Here is a 27,258-nt window from a genome sequence, read left to right as displayed (position 1 = left end):
CAATCTGTGCTAAAAACTGGTAGCTTTCTTTGTGGCATGATTCAGACTGAATGAAGATGCAGCTTTTGGGCCGGACTAATCTACAATCACATCGTATCGTGAAATACCAAGTAAGGTGGTTTACACAAGATCTTGTAATTTTGAAATTCTTCTGCAAGAGATTAACAGAAATGAAAAAAAAATATTTCTCCTTTTAATGGATTTTTAATTCCACCGTGCCTGCTAGTTCAGAAATAGCAAGAGTTAGTTTATCCCATAAAAAGTTCCAACCTAAGGAAACCTTAGCATAGGACTGCACTGCTATATGTACAAAGACATGTACACCAACAAGATGTCATAGATATGAACAATGAATCACAAATAAACCAAGCACAAATCAAATAAGAGCAAAGAATCAACCGGCAAGCAATCACAGGAATTATATGATGCCTAGCCATACGCACCTTTAAGAAGGCATACTTAAAAGTTCTTGCCACCCTTTATGAGCACTTAATAGAACTTGCCTCCCAAACCAAGTAGAGCTTTTGAGTAAATTATGTCTACCCATCTAATCATCTAAACTAGCCTTAAATGCAGACACAGTAGTACTTTGCTTGACCTGTAGTAGTAACTTACTCCACAGGCTGTGAATATTTTAAGTAGGGAACTTATTTCTCCATACAATCTTGTTTATGAGTTGGTGTAAATCTCAGTCTCTAGTACAGGTGTTTGTACAGCCACTTGTGTTGCAAAAAAAAAAGAAGTCAGGATTATACGGGGTTGGGTCATTCATAACTCAAAGCAAGAGACAGTTCACCTTATAGAAGTCGGTAGACTACTGGCTATAAGGAACGCTGTGCTAATTTAGTGGGATAGTTGAAGGAATTAAGACCTTTAATTTTCTTGATTAAAATTCATTGAGACCTCTTCAATTGAAAAATGTGCTTAGATTTGTACCTTTCAAAGAGGCACTGTACTTGAACACTGATCTGGTGAGGGAACAGTACTGAAAATATTTCCTTGGAAATTAACTTGGTCAGAAAGAAGGACTTCCTGACTATGATGGAAATACAAAAGATCAAATGAAAGGGACAGCTGTCCAGGAGTTTCAAGATGGCTGCACAGCGAGTAACAGCTTGTTTCTAGCTCTCCCAGTGTGAAAACAGAAACTCAGCAGAGAAGGCCAGTAGACTTGTGTTTGTGGGTGAATTTCGGTAACTGGCTAATAAGTACACTGCCTGGATGCCAAGGAATAAAGAAATACAGAGGACCTGGAAAACAATCTGCTACAAAAATGTGAGGAAGAAACACTGACTAGGGAGAGTTCTGCAGCTGTTCAGCAAAAGGTAATACAGCCTTCAGACATGACTTCAAATAACCTACAGGATGATATAAGACAACTGCACACAGACCTGGTTAAAATAAACAGAACACTGATAAGAGTACATCAACACAAACAAAAGACTGGAACAGAAGGAAAAAGCTTTAAACTGATATTCAGATGAGATGGTAAAGCTGCAAAAATCAGAGGTCGAAATGAAGAAAAAGCTGGATGAATATGAGACTGCTCAGGATGAGAGGTTTCAAAAAGTAATAGAATAAGAGGACAGAGCACATAGGGAAAACTTGAGCTCTTCAGCTATACCAGAGAAGCTGGAAAGAACAAACTGCATTAAATTTATGAAAGCACAAATAAGCAACTGGACTGGTATTCCACAGCAGGACTTGTTAGTTGAACGGGCATATCTTGTGCATGCTCCAAATCTAGCTACAAGAAAGCAACATAGACCTTTAATAGTAAGAAAGCAATCCTATTAGCAGAAAGAGCTGATTTTGTCAAAACTATGGCAGGAGGACAAAATACTACAAGTAGGAGACTGCAGAGTGTTTGTGGATAATGATTACCCATTGTACACCAGGCAAAAGAGAAATACATATATTCCTCTATCCAGAGAATATTGAGACGTGTGTGAGATTCAAACTGCTGTATCCAACTGTCTTGGTATTCTTCCCTGGAGGGACAAAATCATTTTTTGATCAAGTGCATGCTGAGGAGGAACTACAACAGTCTGTCCAACAAAAAAACGAGCTGTGAAACAGAAAGATTCAGCTTCTTGTTCCTTTGGTAATAAAGACCACAGAGGGACTGCACCTGTGAAACCTTTTCCAGTATTTTATCGGAAAATGTAGGAGAGAAGGAAGGGCGCATGAGAGTAGACTAGAAGACTCGAGAGTATGTTGGAAGTGAAGCAGAAACAGGATTTGGTTTACGGGAGAATAGTAATAAAATCAGTAAAAATGTGGGATTACAATGCAATAATTATATTTGTGAAATATGACACCACAAGGAAATCTGGAAATTCTGGACTTTAGAATTCCCCCACTCAGCAAACAAATTTTGAAGTACATGTCCTACTTCATGTCATTCCCCCACTCAGCAAATTTTGAAGTACATGCCCTACTTCATGTCATTAATGTTTGGAAAAATGCTTTGGGGAGGAGAAGAGAGGGGAGACCGCTAACTGTAAAGAAAACGCTTTCTTTTCTTAATAGTACTGTATCTGTGTTGCATGTTTTTTTTGCATGCTATTTTTGGGTGTAATGGGGAGTGTGAACAGGTGTTTTTGTTTTTCTCCCCTCGTCTTTTTCTTCTTGTGCAGCTTTGAGAAACATAGGCAATGTAATGCAGAAAAAAAAAAAAAGGAAAAAGGGAGCCTTGTTAACGGGGCATGACAGAGTTCAAATAAATGTGCTTTCTTTCATTCTTGCATGGGGAAATGATTGATTAAGGACCTTTGTTTTAAGACAGAGAGCAAGTAAATGAAAAATGAATAATGATTATTATAAGGCTTTTTTTCTAGCACTTGCAAATAAGTATACTAAGTAGTATTTCTGCAGCTGGTCTTCATGCCTCCATGGAGACCATCTGATAAAGAGAAAATGAAGACAGTCTGGTGGAAGGGGATTGGTTGAGGGGAAAAAGAACAGAAAAATTGACTAGGACATAACATTCATTAAAAACAAATCGGGTATTCCCAGGTATGACAGCTTTAAAGATAATACAAAACCAGTTAGATTTGAAGTGACACTTTTTTTAATGCAATGGGGATACTAATATAAACAGGTACTTACATTTTTTTTTTCTTGTTCACCCTTCTCTCTTTTACTTTGTTCAGTTTTGAGAAATGTAGGCACTGCAAAGAAAATAAATGAGGAGTGGAGGAGATGAGGGAGAGCGGAAGGGTGTGATTAAGAGAGTATGACAGAAGAAAAATCAGTGTGCTTTTTCCCATGCTTGCATAGGGAAATGACTGGGTAAAAACCCTAGACTGTTATCCAGTAACAAGCTTATTACAAAGCATGTAAATAAAAAATATTGAATATCGTACGGCTTTTTTCTGATAAACAAGGTACCCTTTAGCAGTTTTATGTCTGGTTTGCATGTCACTAGAAGACAATTTGATAAAGAGAAATGGCTTTGAGAAAATGTTTACTGAAAGCATTCAAAGTGTTTTCTCAACTGGGAGAGTTATAAAGATAGATAAAATCAAATAGCATTTATTAATAACACTGGCTATACCATGCATCTCAGCAGGACTACCCTTTCTTTTTGGTCAACTTTAGCCTGTCTGTGTAGCCATCAACTTAGAACTTCTTGTTAGGAAGCAAAAACTTCAATATTTGAAGATGTGCATAGTTTTGTGTGTCACTGTTAATATATTTTACAAAGTTTTTTTGGGGGGGGGAGTGGGTTGGTTGTTCTTTTTGAGGGCTTTCAAAAAAACTAAAAGTTATGTAAGATGTGATAGAAGTGCAAATGGATATGGCATGAAACAACTGTATAAAAGACCAACTTGCCAAACAGTATATACACATAACACAAAAGCTGGACATTTAGCAAAAAAGTTATATATAAAAAGGTGGTAAGAATCTAAGAAAATTATGCTTTCTGTAATGTCTTTCAATCTGAATGGTCTTTACAGATAAATATAAAAAAGAAAAAGAGTAGTGAACTACATTAAAAAATGTAGAGTGCAAATAGCTATGCTATAGGAGACACACCTGGAAAGAAATGAACGTGTGAATATGATAAAGATTTTCAGGATGGTTATTCAGCGGAATATCTGGGGCAAAGGAAAAGAGGAGTACATATATTAATTGCAGGAGGAGCTCCAACAGTGATAGAAGAGGAAAAAAAAGATGATAATGGAAGATGCACAGTACTAAGGGGCTAATGGCCAGGGAAGAAGATTACACTGGCATGCATTTACATCCCCCCTAAAACTGTTATAATGGAGTTTTAAAAAATTCACCTTTCCGCAAGGAATATTGCTTACAGGTGGAGACTGGAATTTGGTTTGCAACACTGAAGATGTGTCTGGGGGGCCTAGACGGGAAAATATAAAGGAGGGTGGATTTTTGAAGACGTTTATGAAAATGTTTGGCATGGAAGATGTGAATTCAGTACTAGCAGTTCAGAGTGAATTTATATATTACTCACTGAGATATCTCACAGGAACATGTGCATTTAACTGAAGGTCTTGAAACGCACCCAATAACTATTTCAGAGCATGCACCAATAATAAATAAAGTGCAAGGTAATGAAATAAAAATGAGACACTGGCGATTTTCCTCTCTTTTCAACTGATAGGTGGGATTTATGGTAAGGGTTGTGGAATTAATTTAGGAGCTACTAGAGACGATAGAATTATCTTCTGAAAACATCGTTAAGGAGTGGGATAAAATGAAAGTTGAGTTTAAAACTAGGCTGTAAATAAAAGAAAGTGAATGGTTGAACAGTAACAAGAATTATTTAGAGGGATTGACAAATGTTAAAGTGTTGTAAAATAGGAGGAATCTCTCAGGACAAGAAAAGGAGCAACCGCAGAACGCTAAACAGAAAATAAGGGATTACCTCAATAATATGCACTAGTTTAGAAAGATTGCTGTAAAGTAACTGTTTTTTTGATAATTCTAGATCACAAAAACATTTAGCACAACAACTCAGGCAACAGAAACGGGAAAGGGTAGTCAACAAGCTTAAGGAGCCTATAACAAGGAAGATAACAAGAGACCCTGAAGAGGTAATAGAAATATTTCAGAAATATTATGAAAATTTGTATAAAGCAGAGAAATATGGAAATCAAGAAACAGTACAAATGGAAATGTTTCTGGAAAAATTCAATATGCCAAAGTTAGAGGTAGATGAGGTTCAATTACTAACAGGATAGGAAGGAATGAGATAAAAATGGCTAAGTATAACCAATACCAATCAACAAGAAAGTCCCCAGGAATAGATGGTATTCCTGTGGAAGTTAGGAGGGAAAAAACTGATAAAGATATGGAAGGTTTTGCTTAACAGTATTTTAAGAGGAGGAAAAGTACCACCATCCTGGAAAAAGGTTGTGGTAACAGTAATACCTAAACAGGGTAAAGATACATTGGGTCCAGCTTCATACAAGCCCATTTCAGTACTAAACCTTTACTATAAAAAGTTTTTATGTCTATAATGGCTAAAAAAAATGGCAAAAGTGATACCAAAATTGATTGACAATGTTTGGTGTGGTTTTGTGGAGGGGAGGTAAACATTTGCTAATATTAACAGAACACTGATGATCCAGAGCGAAGCAGAATGTAAGAAAGCACTAATTTTATTGGTGGGTCTTGATGCTGAGAAAGCATTTGACAGAGTAGATTGGGACTTCATGAACAGGACAATGGAAGCATTTGCCTTCCCCGATACAATTATAAGGTTGATTAGAATATACAAGGGCTTGGCGGTGCGAATTGAAAAGGTTGGGGTCCTCTCTGATAATTTCTGCTTGAGCAGAGGACCCAGGCAGGGTTGTCCACTTTCCCCTTTGTTATTTGCATTATATATAGAACTTCTAGCAAAGAAAACAAGGGACTCAGAAATTCAAGGATATAACTGGTATGGCAGTCAGGAAAAGCTGGCTCTGTCTGCAGATGACAAAACCAGAAAGGGACATGGAACATTTTATGACAATTTCAAAACTTCTCGGGATACAAAATTAATGAAGTTAAAACAAAGGCAATAGCGGCAAATTATGTACCCACACATGAATTGGTCCAACAATATCCATATTTATGGGGACAAGATAAAATGAAGTATTTAGGAGTATGGATTACAAATGACTCTCTGATGGAAGCTACGGATATGTGGGAAGTGACTAAAAAGAAGATAATACAAAGACTGAGAAAAATGGAAGATGTGAAGTTGTTCCATCTTTCTTTCATTCTCACTGATGGGTTCGGAGCCGACTTGGCCAAATGCTAAAGCTCGAGGTCTACAAACAGTTCGTGGCCTACCCCCTTATCCCATTATGTAACAGTGCTTCCCTCAGATCTCGTTTGCTGCTGCAACAGATCGGGTGTTCATCGAACAGCTCTGGCCAGTATTGGATAACATTTGATATTTTTCTAGATAGTATCTTTTCATTCTTGTCAGTTGTTAATTGTTAGTACATTTAGCTACTCGAGACACTTCTCTTTTGTTAGTAATAATTAGACTGCTTTCTTATTTTTCTTGAGGCCGTTTATTTCTATGCCTATTTATAGATATCGACACTACTTAACTAATTAGATTTAAGATAGCTTAAATTTAAATAACTTTGCGCCCTATCCTTTCTGCTACATCAGAAGCCCGGTTTTTATTTGGGCATTAATACTTCTATTTTTGCTGTTACTTTTTATTCAACCCTGAGTGTTTTATTAGGGTTGTATAATTATTGTTAGCTTTGTGTTTTCATAGTCTTAGACCCTTTTTATTGGGGCTATTTTCTGATATACATATATATTATGTGTGTGCAGTGTGTTTTATATATATATATATATATATATATATATATATATATATATATATATATATCCTTTCATACAGCTAGAGTTTTCTGTTTTGGGTAATTTACAGTACACAGAAAGATGACTGAAAAAGTTAAATCTGGATTTAAGAAATGTTCGAAATGCGGACAGAAGATGCCAGTCATAGATGGACATACAAATTGTGTTTTATTGTTTAGGTAAGCTTCACCTGCAGGAAAATTGTGCCATCTGTCACTCCTTTAGTTCTCGCGTTCTTCATGAACGCAAGAGCAAACTAATAGCAAGAGGTCTCCCCCCCTCATTCTTTTCACTTCAGTCAAGACTTCCTTAGTCTCATTTTGTTTATATCCCCTGGCTCCAAAATTACTCTCCAGTTGTTCTATCCCCTTTTATACCAGTAATGTTAACAGCATTAAGCAAGTGATTGAGAAACATTGGCCCATTCTCTTAACTGATGAAAAGATTGCTCAAATGGTGTGAAAGAACCAGAGTTATTGTTATAAAAAATGTCAGTCAATGAAAAAATTACTTTGCTATCCAAATAAGGTTACATCAACACATAGGCTATGTGAAGGAACATACCCATGTGGCAAATGTAGATATTATGAGTATTTAGACAAAGAATCAGTTGAGTTTTTACATCCAGATACTGGTAAACAATATAGATTCAATGTATGGGGTGACTAATACTAAACATATAGTGTATATGGCAAGATGTGTCTGTTGTCAAAGATTTTACATAGGGAAGAGAGATCGCACTCTTAGGGAACGTATTAGAGAACATCTATATAGTGTTAAAAATGGGGGAAAAAAATAAAAATAATGCTATAGCTAAACATGTCTTGAACACTAGACTTGAGCATGATTTTACATTTAGAGTGATTGAAGTTATACATGAAACAGCTAGAATGGGTAATGTAGAAGATAAAACAGAAGGGGCAGAACTGAAATGGATTTTGAACTCAGGGCTGACAAGGGAGCTGGACTTAATGGTTTCCATTAAACCTATACTCAAAGATAGAGGCTTACACCTAGGTAGTTTTGTGTATATATGAGTCTAGATATATTTTAGTTGTCGTGATGGAGTGCTCAAATGCTAAATTTTATTTATTAAGCATGATATGCCTTTATGAAAGCATGGATGATGATGTCACTAATGAATGGGGGGTAATACATATGAATGGATGTTTGAAGTTAAAATGTTTTATAAGTATACACGGAATAAACATATCATTAAAGTCTGAAGAAGCCACGCTGATGTGGTGAAAGCGCTTACCTAAATAAAGTACGACTTGGTTTATTTTATATGCTTGCTATGCTTCGTTTTGCCTACAAGTACTTGATTTTATTAATATTTGGTTTATATTACTATGGCATTACGTTCCCCCATAAAGTATTTTTACTTTGTAATTACTAGAAAATGGAAACCAAAGTCTAGACCAACTTTACTAGAAGCAGTGAATATAGTAACTGAGATAAAATAAATGGAATTGGGATCTTTAGAAACGGGAAGGAACAAACTACATAGGAAAAAGAATTGTGGGAACAATATACACTGAGCAGGAACGAGGTTTAAGAGGCAGTATTTGAATGAGCCATATAATGCTTGACTGACAATGAATGGATGGTTTATAAGTGATGTACAATGTTTAACAACTACAGATGTTTCAATGGTGCCTGTGATGCAAACTGTTTGCAACTAGAGAGCTATTATTTCGTATGTTTTTCATTTATATAAATGTAAGATTACCTTTGTCATATGTGAAAATTTAATAAAGATACTTGGGGTAGGGGGGACTGCTGTCCACATAAGTACCCACATCTCTTATGACAGTACAGTAAAAGTACAGTTGTGTACACTTACCATAAATGTAGATGTTCAAGTGTATTCACTGTTGCAGTCATGGCAGGTTGCCCTCAGTCGGCCTGAATTCCAAAGTCTTGGGTCCTGCGTCGGGTGCTGTCGCCCCTTCTGTGATGTCAGGTCGTCAGGGGTATAAGAGATGCAGCCGACACCATTTTCTTCAATTTTTCTTGCCCCAGATGTCAGGTGCCCCCAAAAGGGTCGGCTAAATATATGTAAATAAAACATACATGCACCAAAATAAACTTTAGCTATATCTATAAGCAAATACACCACATAGGTTGTATAGATCAGAGAAGTAAAGATAAGTTCCAGCAAAAATAAGGGGGGTGGGTGGGTAACCTGGACTGCAACAGTGAATACACTCTAACATCTACATTTATGGTAAGTGTACACAACTGTACTATGTTCTTCGTATTTCACTGTTGCAGTCATTACATTTGGGTAGAGTCCCAAAGCTATGGTTGGGGGGATGGAGCTAAACAGCATTAGGAGCGGCTATGGGGCCCTGCAGAACTGCAGTGGCAAAACCTGCCCTGGATATTGAGTAAAGTGGCAGATTGTAATGTTTTGTAAAGGTATGCACTGAACTCCAAGTAGCAGCCTCTAAAATGTCTTTGGTTGGTACACCCCGGAGAAAGGCTGCAGAAGTGGCAGCAGCTCTGGTTGAATGTGGCCTAATGCTCTTAGGCACTGGTTTGCCATGCTGTGAGTAGCAGAAACTAATGCAGTGACCTATCCACTTTGAAATAGTCTGCTTGGAGATAGCCTTTCCTTGTGATCTTGCAGCATATGCCACTAGTAATTGTTCTGTCTTTCTGAAAACTTCAGCCTTGTCCAAGTAGAATCTAAGTTGTCGGTGTACGTCCAAAGAATTCAGAATTTTCTCCCACTTGTTCTGTGGATTTACATAAAAAGTTGGCAAATGAATACTTTGGTTAAGGGCTACACTAGATACCACCTTAGGCATAAATGTAGGGTTTGTCCTCAGAGAAACCTTGTCTGGATAAAAAATGATAAAGGGTTCCACAGCCATGACAGGCTGTAGCTCTGACACTCATCTTGCAGACGTTATTGCTAGGAGCAGAGCTGTTTTCCAAGATAAAAACTTTATATCCGCAGTAGCAGCTGGCTCAAAAGGAGGTAAGGTGAGTTTTTCCAAGACATAACTGAGGTCACATGCAGGTATTGGCGTTCTCCTTGGAGGCCTTAAATTTTTTGCTCCTCTGAGGTACTGCCTTAATAAAGGATAACAAACCAAAAACAGCGAAATAACTATAGAAAACAGTAGTGGCGTATTGAAACGCTGAACGCCAATGAACCAGGGAATCCAACTGCTAAAAAACCGCTGAAATTGTGCTGGTAACAGAAAATACATCCATGGATCACTGATCTAGTAAAAACAAAAGTTTATTCCACAAACGACACAAGGTTAAGCGCTTTCACACACAAAACGTGTGCTTCATCAGAACAATGCTTAGTACTCATACCAAACTTTAAATATACAATTTGGCGCCAACTTTCAGTAACACATTTAAAGCTGCAACGCTTTATAATATGCATGTAAACACAGCCACATCTGAAAACTGATATAATATTCCTAAATGTATGGTGTTCAATAATATACATAGTGCTCAATGAACACAACCACAACCACAACCGTCATATATCACAATACCATATATGACGGTATGGAATACAGAAACAGAATACACGACATACTTCACAACTTGGAAAACTACGAGAGTATCTCTACCAATGAGTTGAATATAGCATACAAAAGGATTGATTTATATTTGGAAGAATATTTGATTGACAACAGAATCACTGATGATTTATACAAATATCTTAGGGTGGAATATCCGACATTGGCTACTATGGTGGGGATACCGAAAGTACATAAAGATGTCAACAACCCACCTTTTCGACCTATTACTTCGGGGAGTAAATCAAAGACATTTCCAATAGGGGTAGCCATTGATAATATGCTGAAACACATTTACAACAAGGTGGAGCACTTGGTTAAGGATTCTTGGGAATTCCTTGCCAATTTTCCTACTTACATCAGTAACAACAATCTCCTATATGCCTCTATTGATGTTATAGACCTATTTACTTGTATCCCGAAAATAGAAGGATTAGAGGCATTTAGCGAAAGTATTTATCGATATGGTGAAATGGATTGGGATAGAGTACAACTAATAAATGAACTAATGTCTATTGTCCTAGATAACAATTATATCTTTTATGAAGGAGAAATATTTAAACAGGTTAAAGGTGTGGCAATGGGGTCGGCTTGCGCCCCCATTTATGCCAACCTAGTAATGTTGAGTTGGGAGGAGAAGACTATTTTCCCTAGTGTGTACCAAAAAAGAATCAAACATTATTCACGTTTTTTAGACGACATATACATTATATGGGAAGGTGATCAGGACTCCTTTGAAGACTTCTTTACTTACTTAAACAGCAGTAACTATTTAAAGTTTACATTTACTGCTAACAAAATAGGAGTACCTTATTTAGACACTATCATTACTAGAAAAGATGGTACATATAAATCCAACATACATAGGAAAGAGACTTTCAGTAATTCCTATCTAGATTTTGGAAGTTGTCATCCTAATAAGACCAAAAGAAATATTTATAAAGGACAATGCATTAGGGCACTTAGAATGACATCTGAATACATCGATATTTTGAATGAAATAGAACTTATCACTTCATTTTTTATTGACAAGGGATACAATAGGCGGATGTTGGATAAAGTTAAAGCTGAGGTGATTGAACAATGGGGGAATAAGTTTGTCCCTATGTTGGGCAGAAAGTATGCTAATGTATCAAATATCAATACAAAATTAATTGACAGAGTGAGTGTTAATGAATATGGTAGATTTTGTGTTATAGAATTTGGTCCACACAGTAATAAAATTAAGGAGATAATTAACAAACACTGGCACACACTATTAGTAAATGATGAAATGATAGACATATTAGGAACTAAGCCTAGATTTATATACAGGATGGGACAAAATTTGAAACTTCTTTTGGAAAAAGACACAATGGGAAAGGTGAATAACAATGTGGGTAGTACGAAGAGATGTGGCTCTTGTAATCATTGTCGGTACATTACGGAAGAGACAGAGATAGTGTTAAAGAATTACAATAAGATTAGATTAACTTCAAAGAAAGGTAATTGTAACACTAAAAACATTGTGTATTTAGCTATATGTATGGCATGTTCATCCTACTACATAGGAAAAACTGAACAGCAGTTCAGAAAAAGGATATACGCACATGTATATTCTATTAGGAGAAAGGATGAGAAAAACGCTTTAGCCAAACATATAATGAATAAGGGTAGTGAGCACGAGTTTAGATTTTGTATTTTAGAGACAGTAAAGCCAAATCCCAGGGGAGGTAACATTAAGGGACATCTGTCATTCAGGGAATGTTATTGGCAGATACTGACTGATGCAACCACACCCCCGGGAATCAATGAATCTATCTCAGTCAAACCCATACTCGCAGTATGAGTACCTCACACAAACTTCAGCATTATCAGCATACCACTTAGTCTGCTAAGTACATTCACAAAAAGTATATAAATATCAGTTATGAGGTTACATTTTAATTCGTATATTGACCTATATATTTTTGATGTAAAAGGTAGTCAGAGGTAGTATTACATGTTAAGTTTGGTAATAATTTAGTATATTCATACATTTATCTTTTTCTTATCTAATACTTTTTAACTTCAGTAGTTTTTTTAATTCAGTTTTTTAAAATAAGTATTTTTAAATCAAGTAGTTTTTAACTAATTCATGTATTATCCAGGACATTTCACACATACAGCATATATTAACAGCACACAGAAAACCTTAGCTATAGGTAAGAATGATGTATGGAATGTAGTTTATTAGTTTATTAGTTTACTATTTGGGGTTCTTTTATTGTGTTCATTGAGCACTATGTATATTATTGAACACCATACATTTAGGAATATTATATCAGTTTTCAGATGTGGCTGTGTTTACATGCATATTATAAAGCATTGCAGCTTTAAATGTGTTACTGAAAGTTGGCGCCAAATTGTATATTTAAAGTCTGGTATGAGTACTAAGCATTGTTCTGATGAAGCACACGTTTTGTGTGTGAAAGCGCTTAACCTTGTGTCGTTTGTGGAATAAACTTTTGTTTTTACTAGATCAGTGATCTGTGGATGTATTTTCTGTTACCAGCATAATTTCAGCGGTTTTTTAGCAGTTGGATTCCCTGGTTCATTGGCGTTCAGCGTTTCAATATGCCACTACTGTTAATAAAGGATAAGAAAAGAGTGGTGGCTCTGTATTGTAATGAGCCGGAATGGCAGAGGCATGGATTTTAATTGATGAAAAAAATAGGCCTTTGTCTAGCATCTCAGTTAAATATTGCAAAATCTGAGGAATATTTGGGACAGCTGTATCAGTTCCTTGAGCTTGGTTCCAAGCATAAAATCTCTTCCATTTTCCAGCATAGGATTTTCTAGTACTTGGCCTTCTGGCTTCTAAAATGACATCCATCGCAGCTTTACTGAGAGGTGTGCTTTGTATAGCTACATTATCAGGCATGCTGCCAGGTTTAGGGTCCTGAGTTGGCTGTGCAGAATCAGATTGTTTTGTTGGGACAGTAGATGAGGTATTTGAGGTAAGGTCCAGGCTGGGCATTGAGGCAAGTTCGTTAAGATCGGATACCAGTACTGGCATGGCCAGTCTGGGGCAATCAGAATCATTTTTGGTTTCTCCTGCCTGACCTTTAGGAGTACCTTGGGGAGGAGAGGCAGTGGAGGAAAGGCATATACTGACAGGTTTGTCCAGTTGAAGGATAAGGCATCCACTTTCCATGCTTGTCTGTGATAAGTCCTCGTGCAGAATCCTTTTAGTGGATTGTTGTGAGGGGAGGCAAATAGATCTATGTCCGGGCGTCCCCATTTCTTTGTTATCATGCTGAAGACATGTGGGTCCAGGTGCCACTCGTGGGGATCCATGAGGTTTCTGCTTAGTTCGTCTGCCAGAGTATTTTCCTTTCCTGGCAGGAATTGGCCTGCAGATGAACTTGGTAAGTCAATGCTGTGTCCCATAGAGCTATGGCTAGTCTGCAAAGGGGGTAAGAATGAGTGCCCCCCTGCTTGTTTATATACCACATGACTGTGGTGTTGTCTGTCTTTGTCAGAAGTTGCCCCAGATGAATTGGGTCCTTGAAGGCTGTCAGGGCATTTTGAACAGCTAGCATCTCTTTTTGATTGATATGTAGATGCATTTGGTTTGTGGACCAGGTGCCCTGAATGCCTCTTCCTGCCATTTGGACCCACCAGGCATAATCTGATGCATCCGTCGTAATGCCTGGCTGGGGGTAGTGAGAATGGTTGTCCCTTGTTTTGGTGACAAGCCTTTGCCCACCATCGAAACTCTTGTTGCAGGCAGGGAATGAGAGTAATCATTGTTTCCAGGCTGTGGCAATGTTGTGTCCAGACACTTTTTAGGTACCATTGAAGTTTCCTCATATGCGGTCTTGCATATGGAATTAGTAGGATGCAGGATGCCATGAAGCCCAGAGCCTGCAGAATTTGTCTTGCAGAAGACGGGGTTTTAGTTGCCATTCCCTTGAAATAGGTAGTCAGTTGCCTTTGCTTGTCTGGCGTGAGATAAGCCATCTGGGCAGTTGTATTTAAACTTGCACCCAGGAATATTATCTCTTGAGAGGGTACTAGTTTTGATTTCTTTTCATGGACTGCGTACCCTAGGCATGTTAAAAGTCTTTTCACAAACGCCAGATGCTGCAGTAGAATGTCCTTGATCTCTGCTTGAATGAGGCAGTCATCCAAGTAAGGGTATATCTGTATTCCTCTTTGTCTGCAGAAAGCAATTACTGGTGCTAGGCACTTTGTGAAGACCCTGGGCGCAGTAGATAAGCCAAAGGCAGTGCAGACAATTGGTAATGCTTTGAGCCAGCCCTGAATCTGAGGTATCTTCTGCATGATTGTATGATTGGGACATGCAGGTATGCCTCTTTTAGGTCTAAAGTCACGAGCCAAGCCTTGCTGCCCAGCATGGGCAGAAGCTGCTGCAAGGTCAACATCTTGAATTTTGGTATATCCAGGAAAGTGTTTAGAATAGATAGGTCCAGTACTGGTCTCCATGCTTTGTCTTTCTGGGTACCAAGAAAAGTCCTGAGTAAAACCCTTGTCCCTGCTCTTGCTGTGGCACTTGTTGAATAGCCCCCATGTTCATGAGAGATGCGACTTGTTTTTGAGCCTCTGCCCATTGATTTTTTGGCAGGTCTGGCCAACCGTTTGTCCTTGGCAGGGTATGGAAGTGAAACTTGTAGCCTTATGACACTATGTCTAGAACCCATTTGTCCTGGGTTATAATGTGCCAATTTTGAGAAAAAAGTGCTAGCTCTCCCCCTAAGAGTGCTGCCAGAAGATAAGTGCTTGGTGCAGGCAGGGGGAAGGCATTGGGACTGTTTCCTGTATGGTTGTGATTGGTCTTCTCCACTTTTAGAGGTAGAAGCACCCCATTGCTTAGACCTATATGAACCTTGCGGCTGGGATCTGCCCCTTTGAGGTCTGTCTGACACTGGAAAGGACCAATTCTTTGTAGGCCAGTGTCTGCTAAACCTAGGTGGCTGTACCTGTAAGAAATCCTTGACCGTTTGCATATATTTAGCTTTGTCTTCCATTTTCTTTAACACCTCTTCCGCCTTAACACCAAACAAGGTATCATGCTGTAATGGAGCATCTAATAATTTTGCTTTGACATGATCAGGCAGATTTTGTTCCTTTAACCAAGCATGCCTCCTAATGACAGAACCCATAACACCGGCCCTGCAGGAGGCCTCCAGAGAATCAAAACCACATAGCAAAGTATTCTTTCCCACTTGTTCACCTGCATGCAATAAATCCTGCATTTCTTTGTTTTCTGCACATTCAGAATTTACCAACATTTTCTGTTCAAGCAGTGTCATGATATATTGCTGATATTTGTGCATATGAAACTGGCAATTTAAGGCCCTTATAGCCAAGCTAACAGATGTGTAAATCTTTTTTCCCCATCTGTCCAGTGCCCTAGAATCTCTGTCAGAGGGGGTATTTTTTTTTGCAGTGGAAGCCTTGACCCCTTTGGCACCCTGAGAAATAGTTTCTGGGTCTGCAGCAGGGTTTTTGAAAAGGAATTTATCAGAGTCAGGAACCCTGTATTATCTGTCCGGCTTAACAGGAGCTGGAGGTAAGGAGTCAGGGGTCAGACTAGACTCTGAAAAAACATCATCTACAATGTCTAACACAGGTGGAATAGCTAGAGGCCTGTGTTGAGGTAGTATAAGGAAGTCTCTGGGCCTCTTAGATTCTGAAAAATCTTGGCTCTCCCAGTGGACGTGCTCCCTCATGGTATGCAAGGTTTCCTCAAAAGAGTAGTCCTCAGGAAGGGAAGCTGAAGGAATAGATTCTTCAGCATCAGAATCCTCATTTGGGGGGGGGGGGATGGGGGGGGGCTATTCCTGATCAGAAGAGGAATCAGATGAAATGGAAACCCGATCTGAAGATTCATAGTCTGTCTCTTGCCTAGGCTTCTTATCAGGAGGGGGATGGGAACCCCTGATCAAGGTAATTAAGTCTTCGTCCATTTTGAGCATCTGTTTTTTGGGCATGGAGGCCTGTCCATGTGGCTGTTGAACTTGTATCTTTCCCTTTGAAGCTGAAGTCGTTTTAATGTATAATTGTTTAGGTCTGAATACACCCTCAAAAGCTGATGCCTGCTCAGTGGCTCGGGACCCATCTAAGGGAATAGTCCCCGAGGCTTCAATACCTTGAGTTTCCAGTGGCCTGGCTGACTCCACGTGGGAGTCAGTAGCGGCCTGTGACTCCAAAGTAGCGGGTGTCAGGGGCTGCAAAAGCGCCTGAGAACCTGCGACTGGTTTAGGAGAAGCTTTGTCGTCGGTTTTGGACCTCGGTTGCCTGTCTTTTTCTTTGCATTTTTTGTGAACTCCGGTAGTTGGATGGCTATCCAACGGCATTGTATAATTAAATCTTCGCCCAAAATAGCTCAATGCAAAATCGTACAGATGCTTAATAGTGCGTTGGTTAAATCTAGCACAAAACCGACAACTAGCAACGTCATGGTCAGGGCCTAGGCAAGGAATACAGTAAGAATGAAAGTCCTTATGAGGTATTTGCTTCCCACAAGAAATACAATTTTTAACTTTTTCTGACATCGGTCTGGAGCAAGGAAAAAAGTTTCCTCAACAGGGGTACTTAGCTTTTAATGAAGACTTCGGATCTGAAACTCGAACACAAAAATCTCAGGAGTCTGACGATTGGCACTTGTGAACTGCTTCTGCTTCGGGCACCGCGCAACAAGAAAGACTGACGAAAATGGCATCGGCTGCATCTTTTATACCCCTGACGACCTGACGTCAGGGAAGGGGCGACAGCAACCGACGCAGGACCCAAGACTTTGGAATTCAGGCCGACTGAGGGCAACCTGCCAGCAGGATAACAAAAATGCAATGACTGCAACAGTGAAACACGAAAAACATCTGTCAGTTAACCAGAACTCAAGCAACCAGGAAAAAAAACAAACCAAAAAAAAAAACAAAACAAAGAAATATAGTAAAATTTTCATGTATTGCACCCCCCCCCCCGCAGAAACATAGCATACGTTTTTAGAGTTTGAGAGTTTTAAAAAGGAAGTTAAGAATAAATTTCCTCTCTACCCAACCTAAGAATAAGTCAAACTAAACAGAAAGTATAGGGTACCGTATTAGTCAGGCCTATTTTTAATAGCAACCCTCAAGCAACCAGAAACTATAGTTATGCAGCATCTACCAATCCTAGGAGTGCCGGTTAACTGAAAGTTTACTGTACCTGCCTGAAGAGGAGTACCACGTTTTAGCAAAACGCTACTAAGCTGCACTTTTCTGCATGCAGTTTAGACTGTTTTCAGTACACCAGTCATGTGCATATCCCAGCCTTTGGAGTAGTTTAGTATCAGTGGATGAGCTGATAACTGTCCCTAGCTTGCAGTCATCAGCAAACTTTGTCAACCATAGGTTCATAGGTTTATACTAGGCTATCTGCCCTAAGGCATTTATAAGCCTAGCCCAGAGTTTTTGTGGCTTACGCCACCCCTTATGTTAAAAAATACTGTGCCCATTGGTTTGTTGGGCCTCTGTCCAGCAGTGACACAGAGATGATTCCCGGGGTAAACCTACGATCTCCCATCCACCGGTCAAGATTTCTCTTGAACAGAGCCAGCGAGGTGCTCTGCCTCACATGGACCGGGATTTTATTCCACAACATAGGGAGTCTCTGGGTGACAAATCTATCCCTCCAGCATGTCCTATTTATATCTGTGCTAAGGTTTAAGTCGCTTGCTCTAGTGGATCTGGTAGATTTGGATTTTTTGAGGTGGAGCATGTCCATTAATTCCAGGTTGGACATGGCCTTGTATATCAGGCACAGGTCACCTCTGAGCAGACGGTATGCGACTGAATAGAGCTGGAGTTTCTTCAGTCTGGCAGCATATGACAGATTTTGGAGTCCCTTTATCCTTTTGGTGAGGAACTTTTGGGGTCTCTCCAATTGCTGCAGGTGTCGGGTGAGATACATCCCGAATGGGGCATTGTACTCGATCATTGGTCTGATAAGTGAAGAGTACAGGGGAACAATGACCTCACTTGATCTGGATGTGAACCCCTTCATGATCAGGTGGGCAATGTAGAAGGTTTTTCTAACTACTTTAGCAATGTGAGTGTCAAAAGAATACTGCTGTGATATTGGCTTTGATGGCTTCAAAATAATACCAAACAAGACAGGGCCCAGCACTGATCTCTGCGGTGCCCAACTAGTTCTAATTTTATGCTCATGGGATACCAGAAATTTTCATGACTTCAGATCTGCTGGACAGTTAATTTGTAATTCAGCAGACAATTTAGGGATTTACAATAAGTTTGTCCAATTTTCCAATGATGCCAAAAAGGAGGATAATGTTAAATGGCCTTGCCAGGTCAAGGTAAGCAACATACACAGTCACTGTCCACTACCTCTGTAACTTTTTTTTAAAGATGTTTACTAGATTCAGAAGACAGGACCTACCATTCACAAAACCAAAATGAGTAGAACCTAAATCAATTAAGTTGCTTACATCTGCATAAATGAGTTCTGTTCTATGCGAAGTTCTGAAATTTACCATAATGCTGGTAAGGCTCTTAGCCCTTTAATTACCTAGTTCTGTACAGGGTTCACTTTTGTATAGAAATCACAGTGGTTATTCTCCAGGTATCACGCACAAATCCTGCAAAAAGTCTGAGACTTAATAGCTTATTACCACAAACCTTGGAAAGGGGCAACTCAAACGAGACGGACATCTTGACAGAGTCCAGGGAAAAAATCTCCACTCTTAAATGCAAGATTTCTCTTATTAGATCCCTTATTTTTCTTAAAGATTTTTGAGACAAGCGCAAAGGAGATGCTGCTAGAAATCACAATTCTATCATCTCAGTTTAGAGATTTGGCTAGGAGACAGGGATGTAAAAGCCTGTCTTGCTGACGTCAGTGAGGACTTGTACACTGGCAATGGCCACAGTGAACAGTGATCAGTCTCGATAACAGTTAAGACTAATGTTGTTTTGACAGGGAGAGGTTGCCTCGTTTTGCTTTTTCTTCCTTTAGAACTTTTTACTGCCATGTCTGCTGACCATCAAGTTTCTCCTTGTGACACATCAATATTCATCTCCATCCCAGGGATGTACTCACTGCAAAAAGTTGACAACTGTCAAGAAGAGCACATCATCCAGACAGCCATGAGAGCTTTTTTTTTTTTTTTTTTTTTTTTTAATATAAAACATCTTTTTTACATCATCATCTTTTAGTCTGTAATGCTGGATTACTCAGGTTAATAGAAATAAAGCAAAACAGTTTCTATTGTTACCGTCATGAAGTCAATGTTTTCTTTCCCAATTTTCATTCACTCCTACATTATGCAAGTTGCTCAATTCCTGCCTTCCTTAAACCTCACTCCTTGTCCTCTAACATTATTTTGCAAGTATTGTTCCTGCAAATTCCATTTAATTCTATGAAATTTGCTCCTTCCATTCCTACAGGCCCCACCTCCAGTTCTTTAATCACCTTTACAGTACCTAGAAAGTACAGTTTTGTACCTACTATAAATGTAGATGTTAGAGTGTGCATACAGCTGCAGTCATCACATTTGGGTTATCATGCTGCCAGGCGGGTCCTCGGTCGGCCGAATTCCAAAGTCTAGGTCTGGCGTCGGTTGTCGTCGCTTCTTCCCTGACGTCAGTGCGGCAGGAGTATAAAAGAGGCAGCCGATGCATTTTCTTCAGTTTTTCTTGCCCCAGACGTCAGGTGCCCCCAGAAAGGAAGGCAACACATGATGTTATGCAAACATACATAAGTAGATAAATCAAAACAGTAGTTGTAAGCAAATACACCATAAAGGAATACCCCAAATAGGTTGTATGTTAAAGGTGTTTGTCATAAGCCCTGTCCTAAGAGGGGATAGAGGGAGAGTAACCTGGACTGCAGCTGTATGTGCACTCGAACATCTACATTTATGGTAGGTACAAAACTGTACTATGTTCATCGTGCATACAGCTGCAGTCATCACACTTGTGTAGAGTCCCAAAGCTAAGTAAGGGTGGCTGGTACTAAGCGGAATTAGGAGGGGCTAGAATGCCCTGCAGGAATGCTGTGGCAAAGCCCGCTCTAGATTTTGAGTATAGTGGAAGGTGGTAGTGCTTGGTGAAAGTGTGCACTGAACTCCAAGTAGCTGCTTCCAAAATGTCCTTGGTAGGGACCCCCCTGAGGAAAGCTGCCGAGGTAGCTGTAGCCCTGGTGAAGTGGGATCTGATGTACACAGGCACTGATTTTCCATGAAATGAATAACAAAAGCGTATGCAGTGGGCTATCCATTTGGAAAAAGTCTGTTTGGAAATAGCCTTTCCTTGAGCACCTGTAGCATAGGACACAAAGAGCTGCTCAGATTTCCTGAATGACTTTGTTCTGTCCAAGTAATAACAAAGTTGCTTGTGAATGTCCAAGGAGTGTAGTAGCCTCTCCCCTTTGTTCTGTGTTTTTGGATAAAAAGGTAGGTAAATGAATAGTCTGATTCAAAGCCACACTGGATACTACCTTTGGCATGAAGGTAGGGTTGGTTCGTAAGGAAACCCTGTCCTGATGGAAAATGATGAATGGTTGCACAGCCATGAGGGCCTGTAGCTCCGAAACCCTGCGTGCTGAGGTAATAGCCAGAAGCAAGGCTGTTTTCCACGACAAGTATTGTAGCTCTGCTGTAGAAGCCGGCTCAAAAGGAGGCAGTGTCAGCTTCTCCAATACGAAGTTGAGGTCCCAAGCTGGAGCTGGTGGTTTCCGTGGGGGGGGTTTATATTTTTTTGCCCCTCTGAGGAACTGCCTTGATAGAGGATGTGAGACTAAAGGAGGATCCGTACTGTATTGTGCTGAAATGGCTGAAGCGTGGATCTTGATGGAAGAGAAGGAAAGGCCACTGTTTAACATCTCAGCTAGGTACTGTAAAATCTGAGGTATATTTATTACCCAAGGATTCTGGCCCTTTGCTTGATTCCAGGAACAAAACAGTTTCCATTTGGCGGTGTAGGTTTTTCTAGTAGAGGGTCTCCTGGCCTCCAAGATGACATCCTGTACCTCCTTGGAGAGGAGAGTCTGTTGGCAAATAAGGTATTTTCCATGCAGCTAGATTTAGAGTTCTGCGCTGGCTGTGAAGGGTCTTGTAGTTGTGCTGGGACAAGAGAAGAGGAACTTGAGGTAGGATCCATGGTGGTGAGTGTGACAGGCTCTTTAGGAGAGGATACCAGTGCTGTTGTGGCCAGTCTGGATCAATGAGAATCATTTCTGGCCTCTCTGATCTGGTTTTAATAGGACTTTGGTCAGTAGAGGTAGAGGCGGGAAGGCATAGACTGTCAATGCTGTCCAATTGAAAGAGAGTGCGTCCACTTTCCAGGCCTGGGGATGATAGGTCCTTGAGCAGAATTTTTCCAACTGGTAATTTCTGTGGGTAGCAAATAGATCTATGTCTGGCTGTCACCATGCTTGAGTTATCTTTGAGAAGACTTGAGGATGCAACTTCCATTCGTGTGGGTCTGTCATATTTCTGCTTAAGTTGTCTGCCAGTGTGTTTTCCTTCCCTGGCAGGAATTGTGCCTGTAGCTGAACTTGTAATTCCAATGTTGTGTTCCACAGGGTCATAGCTTGCCTGCACAGGGGGTATGAATGCGTCCCTCCCTGTTTGTTTATGTACCACATGACTGTAGTGTTGTCTGTCCTTATTAATAGCTGGCCCGGATGCAGTAGGTCCTTGAAGGTCATAAGAGCATTTTGCACAGCTAGCATCTCCTTTTGGTTGATGTGTAGGTGCATCTGTTTTTGGGACCATTTTCCCTGGATGCACTGATCTGCCATGTGTGCTCCCTAGGCGTAGTCTGAGGCGTCTGTTGTGATGATTTGACTTGCTTGTGGTATACAGAAAGGGAGACCCGTGTTTCTTTGGCATGCTTGAGCCTACCACAAAAATTCCTTTTGAAGGCATGGAATGAGTGGTAAAATTGTTACCAAGTTGTGGCTGTGTTGAGACCATAAGTTTTTTAGGTACCATTGTAGTTTCCTCATATGCAGCTTTGCAAATGGTATTAGTAGGATGCAAGAAGCCATGAACCCCAGAGCCTGCAGGATTTTCCTTGCAGTTAGCCTGGTTAAAGTTGCCATTTTGTTGAAGTATTGAGACAGTTGCCCTTGTTTGTCTGGCGTGAGGTAAGCCATCTGGGCCGTTGTATTTAAGCTGGCACCCAGGAAAATTATCTGTTGAGAGGGTATTAGTTTTGATTTCTTTTTGTTCACCGTGTACCCCAGGCAGTTTAACAGTTTTATCACAAATGCAATAGAATGTCCTTGCTGTCCGCTTGGATCAGGCAGTCGTCCAGATGTGGGTAGATCTGTATTCCTCGTTGTCTGCAGAAAGAAATTACTGATGCCAGGCATTTCGTAAACACTCTGGGCGCAGTAGATAAGCCAAAGGGCGATACAGAGAATTGATAATGGGTTGAACCTGCAAGAAATCCAAGGTATCTTCTGCAATCTTGTCTGACAGGGACATGCAGGTATGCCTCCTTGAGGTCCAACGTTACCAGCCAAGACTCTTTGCCCAGCATGGGGAGAAGCTGCTGTAATGTGAGCATCCTGAATTTTCGTACCTCTAGATATGTGTTTAGAATAGATAGGTCTAAGATGGGTCTCCAATCTTTGTCCTTTCTTGGTACCAGAAATAGTCTTGAATAAAAACCTTGACCTTGTTCTTTTGCAGGTACCTCTTGAATTGCTTTCATATCCATGAGAGCGGAAATTTGTTTTTGTGCCTCTGCCCATTGATTTTGTGGCAGGTTTGGCATGCCTCTCATTTCTGGAAGGGTGTGAAAGTGGAACCTGTAGCCTCTGTCTATAATATCCAGAATCTATTTGTCCTTTGTAACAAAGTGCCAGTTTTTTTGAAAATAAGGCTAGTTTTCCACCCAAAGGTGCTGCCATTATAGCTTTGTTTGGCAGGCATAGGGGAAAGTCATTGCGTCTGTTTTCTAAATGACTGTGGTCCATCTTCTCCACCTCTTGGGGCTGGTGCTTGCCACTGCCTAGCTCTGTAAGATCCTTGAGGTTGTCCTCTACCCCTTGGGCGTCTGTATCTACCCCTTTCGGGTCTGTCCGTGGCTGGAAAGGACCAATTTTTTGAAGGTCAGTTTCTGCTGAAGCGTGGAGAGTGCACCTGCAAGAAATCTTTAACTGTTTGCATAGATTTCGCTTTTTCCTCCATTTTCTTTAGTACCTCCTCAGCTTTAACACCGAACAATACATCTTTTTGTAGTGGTGCATCTAAACTTTGCTTTGACATGATCTGGTAAGGTTTGCTCTTTGAGCCAAGCGTGTCTACGTATGACAGACCCCGTGACAGCAGCTCTACATGAGGCCTCTAAAGCATCAAAACCACACTGTAGGGTATGTTTCCCCACTTGTTCTGCTCCATGCAACAAATCCTGCAACTCTTTCAAATCTGGTTGTTCTGTTTGTGTAATTTTGCTTTTCAGCTGAGATAGCAAGAACTGCTGGTACTTTAACATATGAAATTGACAGTTTAATGCCCTCATGGTTAAAGTGGCTGAAGTATACACCTTTTTCCCCCACCTTTCTAATGCTCTGGAATCTCTCTCTGAAGGTAAAGGGTTTTTAGCAGTAGAGGCCTTAATCCCCTTGGGACCCTGAGAAATAGTTTCTGGGTCAGCAGTAGGGCTTTTATAAAGGAACTGGTGAGAATCAGGAACCCGACAATATCTGTCTGGTTTAACAGGGGGCAGGAGGTAGAGAGTCTGGATTAAGACTAGCTTCTGCGTACACATCATCCAAAATATCTAAGACAGGAGGAATAGCCAGGGGCCTATGCTGGGGAAGCAGCAGAAATTCCCTGAGCCTTTTCTTGGAATCTGAGTAATCTTGGCCTTCCCAATGGAAGTGCTCTCTCAATGTATGTAGGGTTTCCCCAAAAGAGTAGTCATCAGGGGGGGGAGACCGAGGGAATAGACTCCTCAGCATCAGAGTCTTCAAATGGGGAATAGGCGTAATCCTGGTCCTCAGAAAGGTCTGAGGTAATAGAAGCCTGGTCTGAGGAAGGGTAGTCTTCCTCCAACCTGGGTCTTTTGTATGAGGGGGGTTGAGAACCTCTGATGAGTGTAATCAAATCCTCAGCCATTTTAAGCACCTGTTTTTTAGGCATGGGGCCTTGAGAGGGGGTCATGGGGCCTTGAGAGGGGGTCTGAGGACCCTGTTTTTTAATTTTCATTGGAGCTTTAGATTTAGTGAACAATTTAATACAGAAGGTGGTAGGCCTGACAACGCCTTCAGAAATGGCAGGCCTCGCTAAACTTTCCGTTTCTCCGCCAAGAGTGGCGTCGGTATCTGCAGTGGGAATGGAGACAGAGGAACCTGCGACCTTGGGTACTGAAGTCGCCAGTAAAATAGTTTCATCCGTAGTCAGGGGCTGTGTAGGCGCCTCGCTGAGAATCGGAGAACCGGTAGTCGGCCTTAGCGTGATCTCAGTACTCTGTGCAGGCCTCTGATGTCTGTCCTTATCCTTGCGTTTTTTGCCTAAAACTGTCGTCGGAATATCAGATGACATGATATAATTAAATTTTTTGCCAAAATAATGAAGGGCGAACTCCGCCCGGCGCTTAATAGTGCGCTGGTTAAACCTAGCACAAAAACGGCAGGCCGAGATGTTCTGGTCTGGCCCTAAGCAAGGTATACAGTAAGAGTGAAAATCCTTATGCGGTATTTGCTTCCCACAAGAAATGCAATTATTAACTTTGTCTGACATCGGTCTGAGGCAAGAAAAGTTTCCCCAACGGGGTACTTGGCTTTAAAGAAGACTTCGGCTGAAATACTTTTCGTAAATCTCAGGAGCTGGCCGACCGGCACTCGTGAAACTGCTTCTGCTTCGGGCACCGCGCGGCAAGAAAGACTGGAGAAAATGGCGTCAGCTGCCTCTTTTATACCCCTGTCGCACTGACGTCAGGGAAGAAGCGACGACAACCGACGCCGGACCTAGACTTTGGAATTCGGCCGACCGAGGACTCGCCTGGCGGCAGAATAACCCAAGTGTGATGACTGCAGCTGCATGCACGATGAACATATTACTTTATGTTGGGAATATATTTTGACTTCCATTTTCCAATAATTGCTTTTTCTGCCATCATTTAAATTAACAAGGTTTTACTACGTCTAGGCAATTCAGATCCTTTAGCCTTTGTCATTCTGCTGTTCCCTGCAGGGCACCCCCCCCCCAACTATCAGAATGTTCACCTATAAAAAAAAAAAAAATAACCTGTAACCATCTTTTGTTCTTTTTGCCATCTGTGTGCGTCACCAGCAAGTGTTCTTTTATCACTCCAAGCTGGAACCATCGGGAAAGGGGGACTGACAACCAACAGAGGCTCAAAGCCTAAACGGATTATACTCCAGTGTACTCTACACACATACACCCTAAATCCTTCCCACTGGAAAAGCATACAAAATGCCAAACAACTATGTTTTTAACACACACACAAGAACATTACACCTATCAAAGTATGAAAGACTCCAAAATACAATATGCAAAAACAAAGAGGAAGAAGGGTGGGTGGGAGCTCCTACAGCAAGCAATGATCCTACTATTCAAACAATTACTAACATGAGCTGCACTGTTCATGAAGATTACTGGTACAATACATACCTAAAACAAACAGGAGACTACCATTCAGTTGAAATCCCTGAACCTGGACTTGGGTAAAAGAATACAGCATGCCTCAAGAACTATAGAAGCAAAGAACACTATGCTTGAAATGGATATCTTTTAGGAGCATTTAGAAAAGTTGTGTATGATACTTTACTGAAAGGATACAGAGTAATGGCAGTTGCCCTAAGGGGGGTATGTTGACATCCCTAGTCAAGATCTTCCCAAGGGAGTCGCACAAATGTATAATCTAACTGGTGTGTGATTTGGAGAATTAGGTTGTTAATCTGCCTAGTTTCACTGACAAGGCCACAAACAACTTGTCAGTTTGTCTACTAAAGTTCTGTTAAAATAATAAACAAGCTGAGTGTTTACATCTATGATGTGGTGAATCTTCTCTCCTACTATCAAGCTTTGCATAAAATAACTCAATAGACTACTCTAAAGAAAGCTCAAAATCACCTTTAGCATGAAAGAGGAGCTGGTCTTTACAGATAAAATACTGGTAAAAACTGTACTACTGTCTGCACGTCAAAGTCTGCAGTACAGAGAACCTCCATGAGCCACAAACACATCCAATTAAAAATCAATGTTTTAGCTTATTTGCCAAGCTTTGTACATTTGTGGAAAAAATATTAACCATCTCTTCATTAATAGTTTCAATAAGACAAAGCAATGGGAAAACACACCAGTAAGAAACAAGCACATTAAAAACAATTCATTCACTACTCACCGAAGATGACGGATCTCTTTTCATCATCCAGATTCCCTGCACATCATTTACTTGAGAATCTGCAAAATAAAACATGAAACTGCTTTACTATAAATGCCAACAAAAATACATTTACCGCACAGTCAAAACCTGACCTTAAAAATCCTGTGATCAACTCTTACTTCTTTGGCACCGGGCAATAAATACAACCCCCTCCTTAAGATTGCCAGGTTCTTGCTCATCTAAATTTCACTGACAAGTTGTTCCCATACATTTCATGTATAAACACTAAAGTAGTACTTCTATTTAATAGTAAATTTTACACACCAAGTATATTACTGTGAACATATCCCCAAACTGTAAACAATCAAGTGTTAAATGGATCACTTTTGCATGCCTTATATATAAATATGAAATTTACCACTTGTTTTGTATGATTACACAAACACTTTCATCTTATCTTATCCAGTGGCTTAACAGGTGGCACACACACCTGTGGTGCAGAAAGCTGTGGGTTCTAT

General features: G+C 40.3%; 1 protein-coding gene across 1 annotated transcript in view; it reads right to left on the bottom strand.

Annotated features, from left to right (window-relative positions):
* Positions 1-27,258, bottom strand: part of ABCF3 (ATP binding cassette subfamily F member 3) — a 1,867,236-nt gene that overhangs the window by 1,594,867 nt on the left and 245,111 nt on the right. Inside the window, exon 4 of the mRNA XM_044070185.1 lies at positions 26,759-26,817. Within this exon, the coding sequence (XP_043926120.1) occupies positions 26,759-26,817 (59 nt within the window). The remainder of the gene's footprint in view (positions 1-26,758; positions 26,818-27,258) is intronic.

Source organism: Protopterus annectens, chromosome 4.part1 (assembly GCF_019279795.1).
Source record: "Protopterus annectens isolate FY-2018-M chromosome 4.part1, PAN1.0, whole genome shotgun sequence".
NCBI classification, from domain to species: domain Eukaryota; kingdom Metazoa; phylum Chordata; order Ceratodontiformes; family Protopteridae; genus Protopterus; species Protopterus annectens.
Note: the sequence above shows the minus strand (reverse complement) of the source record. Positions and strands in the feature narration are given on the sequence as shown.